The sequence below is a fragment of the Tasmannia lanceolata genome, unplaced genomic scaffold (assembly GCF_043159265.1).
Source record: "Tasmannia lanceolata isolate RefF3 unplaced genomic scaffold, GAP_Taslan_0.1 ptg000037l, whole genome shotgun sequence".
In the NCBI taxonomy this organism is placed as follows: Eukaryota; Viridiplantae; Streptophyta; class Magnoliopsida; order Canellales; family Winteraceae; genus Tasmannia; species Tasmannia lanceolata.
In genome coordinates this window covers 52,833,995-52,844,889 of record NW_027518714.1, presented here as the reverse complement: position 1 = coordinate 52,844,889, position 10,895 = coordinate 52,833,995, and the positions used below count along the sequence as shown (strand labels likewise).

General features: G+C 40.6%; 1 protein-coding gene across 1 annotated transcript in view; it reads left to right on the top strand.

The window, feature by feature from the left end:
- The first annotated feature begins 6,495 nt into the window (after positions 1-6,495).
- The window catches only part of LOC143860486 (4-coumarate--CoA ligase-like 9), a 30,792-nt gene continuing 26,392 nt past the window's right edge, over positions 6,496-10,895 (top strand). The window contains exons 1-2 of the mRNA XM_077371158.1: positions 6,496-7,229; positions 7,525-7,870. Of these exons, the coding sequence (XP_077227273.1) occupies positions 6,571-7,229; positions 7,525-7,870 (1,005 nt within the window). The 5' untranslated portion in view covers positions 6,496-6,570. The remainder of the gene's footprint in view (positions 7,230-7,524; positions 7,871-10,895) is intronic.

Sequence of the window (10,895 nt, the reverse complement as noted above, 5' to 3'; positions counted from 1 at the left end):
ATATTGGTTGATATATTGAAAATATTCCATAATTGATAGAGGCTATTGATATTTGCACTACCATGCTTTGATAATGAAACAAACTCACCTTGTCTTTCCCTTTTTTGACAAGCTGTCAAAGGCTATTACAATTCCCAACAAGCTCTTAGCAGCTAACATAAATGTAAAAGACAAGATGAGTTTGTGTCGTTATGGGGTTGAGCGGCCTCTCGCTGAGCTGGTAAAAACCATGTTCGTCAGGGTTCGATCCCTTCTTACCTGCCAAAAAAAAAAAATGTTTGTTGTTATCAAAACATGGTAGCGTAAATATCAGTAGCCTTGATATATTGGTCGATAAAATACTAACATAGAAAGAATTGGTCGTTTTCCTTTATTAGGAGAAGGAAACCGGACAAGGAAATGTCTAGAGGCATTAGTCGACAATGTAAGTCTGTAACTCCATCAGCTTTCCCTTGATTCCTGTTTGGATTGCAGGAAAAACGTTTATCTTGGAAATATTTTCTTAGGAGGAATATCTCATCTCCACAATTTTGAGGAAAATGATATGGTCATGGCTTATTTAGCGGTATATCGTGATAAAAATATAAATCGATGGCCCCTAACTTGAGCGCTAGTTGTTCATTTTACAATTTCATTAATTTGTAAACATATATTGGAAAGGTAAGAACTTCTGCAAAAAAAAGTTTTTCATTGCCAAACTTTTCCCCAGAATTCCTGCAATCCAAGCAGGTCGAAGTTTCCGCTTTTCCATTGTTTGATTACACATGAAAAATAGTAACTTGAACCACCACAGTCCACAGTTGAGGTTTCAATCATTTAGCTCTAGAGGGTTGCTAGGAAAACGGGAATCCATTTTGTGAAAAAAGATGATAGATCATGACGGTCACATTCGGACGACAACAAAGGGAAAAGCTTAAATCCTAGAAATGCCAGAAAAACACTTTGAAATGACTAAGGGCACGTTTGGCTGCCATGAATTGTTTCTTCATGATAAATCGGCATCTCCAAGTGGAGATGAAGTGAAGTCGGCTAAAAAACAGGGAACAAAATCCTGAAAACTAGTGTCTCTGGTGATGAGAAGTTCCTAAAAGACTGGAAAAAGGCAATTCGGTTTTGAGTAGAGTTTTTTGTTTCCGGATTTTTAGGAACTTCTCATTGCCTAGGACACTACTTTCGAGATTTTATTTCCTGATATTAGTCAACTTCACCCTCATCTCCACTCGGAGATGCCGATTTATCATGAGAAATAAATTCCTGGCAGCCAACATGCCCTAAATCATTGGTCATTTTCACTGTTGTCTTTCTTTTTTTGAACTGATCCCATTTCACAAGTGTTTTCCTGTAACTTTAAATAGTAGAAATTAAAAGGTTTTCGGAAAAATATCCGCAAGAAATATTTTTCCTTCAATCAAAACACGGCAGATGAAATAAAAGTCCAAAGAAGGCAATGGAACGCCGGGTCAAATACATACTCATTAGTTGAACATAAAAGCACCTTTTTTCTTTCTGTCACTGAAAAGGTTTTTGCTAGAGTAAGTAAGGTGCATGGGAAACTTAATTTTGCAATCATTTTACCCACGTTTTGATAGGAAAAAGTCTCAAAACATGTGTAAAATTAAGTTTCTAAATGCACCTTAATTAGGGTTGCAACTAGGGGTGTAAACGGATCGAATTTGGAGCGGATATGGCTATATCCGAATTCGATTACAGTATACACTATCCGAATTTGGATTCGGATTCGGATTCGACGGATATTTAATATCTATTACCGAATTCGTATCCGTCAAATACTGTTCGAATTTGGATATTATCCGTATCCGTTTATCCGGTAAATTCGAACATTTTATTGCAGCACTCTATCTTTTTTCTCCTACTTACTCGAATGAATTTTCCAAACCCTAAAACTAGACCTCTACATTCTCTTCACAAAATTAACTCTCAAACCCTAAAATATATGAGATCCTCTTCTTCCTTTTAAAACAAAGGCAGAGAGAGAGAGAGGGAGGCAATGGGGATGGGGATGGGGATGGGGATGGATGATAGTGTTGGTAGTGGTCTTTGGGTTTTTCCTTTTTTTTTTTGTATATGATGGAATGGGTTTGGGCTATTTTTGTTTTTATTTTTATTTTTCTAAAAAGAATATTCACTTTTCTTATAGAAACAAAAGATAGTGTGTCATTACTAAAAATAAATATTAATGATATTATTAATAATAAATAAAAAGGATTTACTTCTCGGATTCGGATGGTAAACGGATCGGATATACCATTTACCAGATTGGCATCCGCTAAGAGCCGGATCTCATAAACGGATTCGGATAATATCCGCTTGAAACGGATTCGGATAATATTCGCTTTAAATGGATTCGGATACGGACGATAATCGAATTTCCGAATATCCATTTACACCCCTAGTTGCAACTTGGGTCGAGCTCAACCAAAAAAAAAAGTCAAGTCGGGTCGGGTTGAGTTTGGGTCGGGCTCGGGTTGAGGGCTTGGGCAACCCGACCCGAGTGAAACCCGACATTTTTTTATTATTGATTTTATTTTAGTAAGCTTAAAAAAGTCGGGTTGGAGTCAGGTCAAGTCAGGTTTGGGTTGGAAAAAAGTCTTCTCGAGTTGGGTCGGGTTGAACCTCATCGGGTTGGAACTCAGGTCCCGGCCCAATCCGACCCGAGCTGCATCCCTGTCCTTAATCGAGTGCCCTTAGCAAATCCTACATGATTTCAAAGGTAAACTTTTTCTCTCCACGTTTTAGGCAATTTAATTAATGATTTAATGCACACCTACTGCGTGAATCATCACGTTAAGCTGGCCACAAATTAAGTCAGGCCTTATTTAAAGTTTCACCAAGTGGAAGAGAAGCTAAAGCATTGATGAGTCTAGGCATGAGTCTTACAAATATATGGGCCCCACTTCATAGGATGATCTAAACCGTTCATTTGTTGGGGCACAACTTAAATAGGTTGTACCCAAAAATCATCTCATATAATAATCCTAACCTTTCAATTTTCCATAGGATGATCTAACCCTTCGATCTATGGAGGAGGGTTAGGATCATCCCATGGAGATGATTTACGGAGTAAAATATAGTTAAGTTGTGGCCCAAGAAATGAACTATTTGGATCATCCATTGTATCGTACTTTTTGAAAAATACGCACATGTACACACCATGTAAACTCTACGGGTGAGATATCACTCCTCCACGAGATTAGGATAATGTCGGTCATCATATGATCGTGGTCCTCCATGTCAACGGTCTAGATTACACACTCTTGATCATTAGAATTCAATGAAGAAAGGTTACTGATATTGACACTACTATATTTTGGAAATGTCTAGAGGCATTAGTTGACAATGTAAGTCTGTAAATCCATCAGCTGTCCCTTGATTCCTGTTTGGATTGCAGGAAAAATGTTTATCTTGGAAATATTTTCTTAGGAGGAATATCTCATCTCCACAGTTTTGAGGAAAATGATATGGTCATGGCTTATTTAGCGGTATATCGTAATAAAAATATAAATCGATGGCCCCTAACTTGAGCGCTAGTTGTTCATTTTACAATTTCATTAATTTGTAAACATATATTGGAAAAGTAAGAACTTTTGCAAAAAAAGTTTTTCATTGCCAAACTTTTCCCCAGAATTCCTGCAATCCAAGCAGGTCAAAGTTTCCGCTTTTCCATTGTTTGATTACACATGAAAAATAGTAACTTGAACCACCACAGTCCACAGTTGAGGTTTCAATCATTTAGCTCTAGAGGGTTGCTAGGAAAACGGGAATCCATTTTGTGAAAAAAGATGATAGATCATGACGGTCACATTCGGACGACAATAAAGGGAAAAGCTTGAATCCTAAAAATGCCAGAAAAACACTTTGAAATGACTAAGGGCACGTTTGGCTGCCATGAATTGTTTCTTCATGATAAATCAGCATCTCCAAGTGGAGATGAAGTGAAGTCGGCTAAAAAACAGGAAACAAAATCCTGAAAACTAGTGTCTCTGGTGATGAGAAGTTCCTAAAAGACTGGAAAAAGGCAATCCAGTTTTGAGTAAAGTTTTTTGTTTCCGGATTTTTAGGAACTTCTCATTGCCTAGTACACTACTTTCGAGATTTTATTTCCTAATAATAGTCAACTTCACCCTCATCTCCACTCGGAGATGCCGATTTATCATGAGAAATAAATTCCTGGCAGCCTGTTCCTAAATCATTGGTCATTTTCACTGTTGTCTTTCTTTTTTCGAACTGATCCCATTTCACAAGTGTTTTCCTGTACCTTTAAATAGTAGAAATTAAAAGGTTTTCCAGGAAAAATATCCGCAAGAAATATTTTTCCTTCAATCAAAACACGGCAGATGAAATAAAAGTCCAAAGAAGGCAATGGAACGCCGGGTCAAATACATACTCATTAGTTGAACATAAAAGCACCTTTTTTCTTTCTTTCACTGAAAAGGTTTTTGCTAGAGTAAGGTGCATGGGAAACTTAATTTTGCAATCATTTTACCCACGTTTTGATAGGAAAAAGTCTCAAAACATGTGTAAAATTAAGTTTCTAAATGCACCTTAATTAGGGTTGCAACTTGGGTCGAGCTCAACCAAAAAAAAAAGTCGAGTCGGGTCGGGTTGAGTTTGGGTCGGGCTCGGGTTGAGGGCTTGGGCAACTCGACCCGAGTGAAACCCGACATTTTTTTATTATTGATTTTATTTTAGTAAGCTTAAAAAAGTCGGGTTAAAGTCAGGTCAAGTCAAGTCAGGTTTGTGTTGGAAAAATATCTTCTCGAGTTGGGTCGGGTTGAACCTCATCGGATTGGAACTCAGGTCCCGGCCCAATCCGACCCGAGCTGCATCCCTGTCCTTAATCGAGTGCCCTTAGCAAATCCTACATGATTTCAAAGGTAAACTTTTTCTCTCCACGTTTTAGGCAATTTAATTAATGATTTAATGCACACCTACTGCGTGAATCATCACGTCTGCCGACACATAAGCTGGCCACAAATTAAGTCAGGCCTTATTTAAAGTCTCACCAAGTGGAAGAGAAGCTAAAGCATTGATGAGTCCAGGCATGAGTCTTACAAATATATGGGCCCCACTTCATAGGATGATCTAAACCGTTCATTTGTTGGGGCACAACTTAAATAGGTTGTACCCAAAAATCATCTCATATAATAATCCTAACCTTTCAATTTTCCATAGGTTGATCTAACCCTTCGATCTATGGAGGAGGGTTAGGATCATCCCGTGGAGATGATTTACGGAGTAAAATATAGTTAAGTTGTGGCCCAAGAAATGAACTATTTGGATCATCCATTGTAGTGGGCTCATCGTACTTTTTGAAAAATACGCACATGTACACACCATGTAAACTCTACGGGTGAGATATCACTCCTCCACGAGATTAGGATAATGTGGGTCATCATATGATCGTGCTCCTCCATGTCAACGGTCTCGATTACACACTCTTGATCATTAGAATTCAATGAAGAAAGGTTACTGATATTGACACTACTATATTTTCATAATTGCTCAAACTCAGCTTGCCTTTTATTTTCATGATTGGCTTCTCACAGGTTTTTGGGAACGTTAAGAGCCTTTGACATAAGTAGGAAAAGGCTAGATGACTTGGTGCAATTATCAAAAGCCTTAATAAATTGCTTAAAAAATGGCACTTTTGTCTGTTTAGATATGCGGATTTTAGAACCTAGGTTTCGGGAGATGATATTTTCACTCCCCTCCAATAGGCATGCACCCCCTTATGATGTAATTTCACGTGAACAGTGGTCAACTTTAACGTTTTTTGAGGTCAAATCATGTAATAAGGAGGGTGCATGCGTATTGCAGGGGGGTGAAATATCATCGCCCTAGGTTTTTAGTTTGAAAACAGTGTAAAAGAGGGTTCATGATCAAGCGGCTATAAATGCGGTCCTGAGTCTCCTGACAGTATTTCTTAGATTTTAAGTCAGAAATCCAGGTTTTAGAAATCTCTCCCGAATCCTGAGATTTCTAAAACTTGAAAACAAGTGATGATCTGCTACTCTCTTGTTGACGGAAAGAAGGGTGAGAAGTCAAAAAACCACTGCCCCGCTTCTTCTCTCGTCTCTTATCTACAATTTTGAAGAAATCCCGTATTCTAAAATCCTCCTAAATCCCGTATTCTAAAATCCTCCAATCCAAACGGCTCTAGGGCCAACTTTTGTCGATCTTTGAATCACTAACAGATGATTATAGGCCAAGTTCTTAAATCTGTCATCTCACGCGACTATCCCGTAATAATCTACAAGATCGATGGTCTTGATTTTGCATAAATTCTCGTACTAAATTGACGTCCCTAATTTAATAACAGCAATTTAAAGTTTCTGATTTCTCTCGTCTCCATTCACATCTTTACACTCTTTTATCTTCCATAGATTCATCCCCTCTCCCGCTCCCCCTTATCCAATTCATTCAATCTCAATCTCAATCTCAATCTCTCTCTCTCTCTCTCTCTCTCTCTCTCTCTCTCTCTCATATCTTCGTATATTCATCCCCTCCCCCTCTGTCCCCCATCCAACTCTCTCTCTCTCTCTGTCTCTCATGGCGGAACCAAGCCCTCCATCCATAGATCCAAACTCAGGCTTCTGTTCCAAAACCAAAACCTTCCGCAGTCCCCGTCCCTCCATTGCCCTCCCACCACAAAACCTCCCTCTCTCCATTGCCTCCTACGCCATCTCTCTCCTCCCCTCTCCTCCGCCGGAAACCAACGCCCTCATCGACGCCACCACCGGAAGCCGCCTCTCCTACCCCGAATTCCTCCACCAAGTCCAAACCCTAGCCTCCTCCCTCCAAACTCTAACCCGCCTCTCCAAAGGCGACACCGCCTTCATCCTCGCCCCAACCTCTCTCAAAATCCCAATCCTCTATTTCTCCCTCCTCTCCCTTGGCGTCGTTGTTTCTCCTGCCAATCCCGCCGGTACTCCGTCGGAAATCTCCCGCCAAATCAAGCTCACCCGCCCTGTCATCGCCTTCGCCACATCATCCACTGCCCGCAACCTCCCTCCTCTCACCAAACCAACTATACTCCTTGATTCTCTTGAATTCGAATCCATGATCATACATTGCACCACCACTATTAAACCCCATCAAAACGTGATAAATCAATCTGATCCGGCAGCAATTCTCTACTCGTCCGGCACTACCGGGAATGTCAAAGGCGTGGTTCTGACTCACCGGAATTTCATCGCTCTGATTGGCGGGTACGGTGAAACAAGTACATGTGAATTTCTAATAATGAGTTGTTAGGTTTTGAATCCAACATGGTGGAAACTTGTAAAGTACTTTACGAGCTTACACCATAGGATGATCCAAACCGTCAATTTGATTAGCCACAAGGGAAATAGGGGGTGCCCCAAAAATCATTTTCATAGGATGATCCTAACCCTATAGTTCGGAGGGTTAGGATGACCTTGTAAAATCTCTTGAACTAAAGAGCTATAATATCATTTATTTAGAGTTGGTGTAAGTATAAATTAATCATTTATACTTCAACAGGTACAATGCGTCCCGGCCGGATATTGAGTCGCCACCGGTAGGGCTTCTTACGGTGCCGCTTTTCCATATATTTGGGTTTTTTTCTATCTTGAGGAATATTGCGATGGGTGAGGCTACAGTTTTGATGGAACGGTTCGACTTTGGAGCGATGCTAAGGGCGGTGGAGAAGTTTCGGGTGACCGGAATGCCGGTGACTCCGCCATTAGTGGTGGCGATGGTGAAGTCGGAGGAGGTCGGAAAGTACGATCTGAGCTCTCTGATGGTGGTGGGATGCGGCGGAGCTCCGCTAGGGAAGGAGGTGGCTGAGCAATTCGGATCTAAGTTTCCGAACATCGAGATTGTTCAGGTGAGTGAGTGGATCTCCTTATTGTTTACTGGTTTTTGTTGGAGTGTCAATATCAAAAGAGAGGGGTGTGGGCAATAGGTTCACAAAACAAAAAATCAGGTTATGGCTCTACGCCTCTACACAACTTCCGTCTGCGGCTACTTATGGGGTGGGCAGAAGATCCAGTCCGACCAATTATTTTTGACCACGTGTTTTGATTGTTCAACTGGTGTGGTGAGTGGGCGTTCGTGCACTGGCGCCCTATTTGGAGATTTATATGTGTAAGCCCTTGTATTCCCGTATTTTTCAAAAAGAATAGTACGGACCACATGATGCCAACGTAAATAGGTTGTGCCTAAAAAAATCATTTCTACAGGATGATCTCAACCCTCGGATCTATTGAGGTTTGGATCATCATTTTTAAAAAATACGGGACCATAAGGGCTTGCACCGTATAAGAACTCTGATATTTGATCGAAGGATCAAGAGGATTACTGACTCTTACCCTTTTGATCGTTGGATCACAAGAGTGGCTGTCACTTACACTTGCATCCACACCCACGCACCATACAATTTCTCACTTAAAAACACCCGTCCGACGATATCTTTTTTCCGAGCTTTATATGGTGTGAGGCCCTATGGTCAAGTATTTTTTAGAAAGTACTGTACTGTACTGCCCCATTACTTATGATGATCCAAATCGTTCATTTCTTGAGCCACAATGTAAATAGGGTTTGGCCAAAAAATCATTTCATGATCCTATGATGATCCAAACAGTTCATTTCCTGGGCACAACGTAAATATATATGTTGTGTCCCAAAAATCATTTCTATTAGACAGTCCTAACCCTCGGATTTATAGAGATGTCTATAATGTCCAATCCCTCTATAGATTGAATGGTTGGATCATCCTGTGGAAATGATTTTTTGGCACAACATATATGCATTTGGGATTTGCTAGGGATCATCCAATGGAAATGATTTTTTAGGCACAACATATATAATATACATTTGGGATTTGCTTGGGTCCATTGCTTGTTTCCATTCACGAGGTGGCTGGTTTGGCGTGCGACAGACCAGCCACGAAATGCCTTCTGCCATAGACGCTAGCAATTCCATATATATTTACGTTGTGGCCCAAGTAATGGACGATTTGGATCCTACGAAGCAGGGCTGTACAGTACTTTTTTTTTATTTATAATAAAAATGGACTATAAGGCCACATAGTATAAAAATCTCTCTTTTTATAAGCAGTCTAAAATCCTCTACCACGATTTATGTTTTGAAAATGATGATAATACTCGTATGTCGTGCGACATACCCTCAGGTGGTCGTAAATGGTTCCCTCTCAGGCTGCCCTTATCTATCTCAGACGGGGGACTGTAATGAGAGAAATTCCTTTCCCTTTAGAGTCAGGTTCCTCCACGGCAGGTGATAGGTTCAAATAATCCCAAGCCTCTGACTTTTCATGCAAAGGACTTCCCTATCGTAGCTGATCTATCGATAGCTCTCGCCAATCGTGTCAGTGAGCAGGTGGTAGGTTTACGGGGAGGGGGGGATCCTTTTTCCGTCGGGGGAGTGGAGGAGGTTAGGTACTCTGTTTTGTTTTGAACGACAGCGTCGACACTCGACTGAAAGCAGCTTCCATAATGTAGAACATCAGGCTTCCAAAGTAAAGTATCCTCGGTATTTTGACGAAGAGTGTCCCAACTATCTTGTCTTTACGGTCGGCTAGGCTAGTTGAAGTATCAGTTTGAGATGAAGCCCTTAATTTCAAGTTTCACGATCCCGTTCCAGTCCATGAAGATTCTCCCTTTTCTTACATGCAATTCCCCTCTTTCGGTAAGCATCCAGTATCTCAGCAAATGAACATTTCTCTAAGCTTATCCTGTAGCTTATACGTCGTTTGAAAGCTGCTCCAAGGATCCAACGAATAGCTAAGCTGCTTCTGCTGCACCCCCGCCTCTGCTTCCGCTTATACCTCTCCCTAGCCGTTAGGTTGCTCTCCATCACCTTGGGTTCAGTTTGCCAAGGAGGCTGGTTTGTACGTTAAGAACACGTGGACTAGGACGGATGAGACCATGCAACTGGGGTGCTTTGGCAATCGAGACGACCACTCGAAAGGTTCCCCACTGGGCCAAGATCTGCAGATCCTTGCGAGGCCGACTAAGGAGCTCTGCCTTTTTCTTTCTTTTTGGCTTGAGGCGTTCAGGTCGGTCCCTCACCCTTCTGAGTAAGGAGACCTTATTCTTTGTTTGGTTTGTTGAAAGTCTTGTTGCTTTCTTCCGGGCAGCTGTTGAGATCACAACTTTGATTACGGTTAGTGGTTTCACCTTTGACCTTTTACCAGGTACAGCTAAAAGCAAGGTCTTTCAAGTTCCAGCATTGGCTTTCACTGTTCCTTTGTTATATGTAGGGGTGTAAATGGATATTCGGAAATTCGATTGCCGTCTGCATCCGAATCCGTTTAAAGCGAATATTATCCGAATCCGTTTCAAGCGGATATTATCCGAATCCGTTTATGAGATATCCGGCTCTTAGCGGATGCGAATCTGGTAAATGGTATATCCGATCCGTTTAACATCCGAATCCGAGAAGTAAATCCTTTTTATTTATTATTAATAATATCATTAATATTTATTTTTAGTAATGACACACTATCTTTTGTTTCTATAAGAAAAGTGAATATTCTTTTTAGAAAAAATAAAATAAAAACAAAAATAGCCCAAACCCATTCCATCATATACAAAAAAAAAAAAAAAAAAAACCCAAAGACCACTACCAACACTATCATCCATCCCCATCGCCTCCCTCTCTCTCTCTCTCTGCCTTTGTTTTAAAAGGAAGAAGAGGATCTCATATATTTTAGGGTTTGAGAGTTAATTTTGTGAAGAGATGTAGAGGTCTAGTTTTAGGGTTTGGAAAATTCATTCGAGTAAGTAGGAGAAAAAAGATAAAGTGTTGCAATAAAATGTTCGAATTTACCGGATAAACGGATACGGATAATATCCGAATTCGAACAATATCCGACGGATACGAATTCGGTA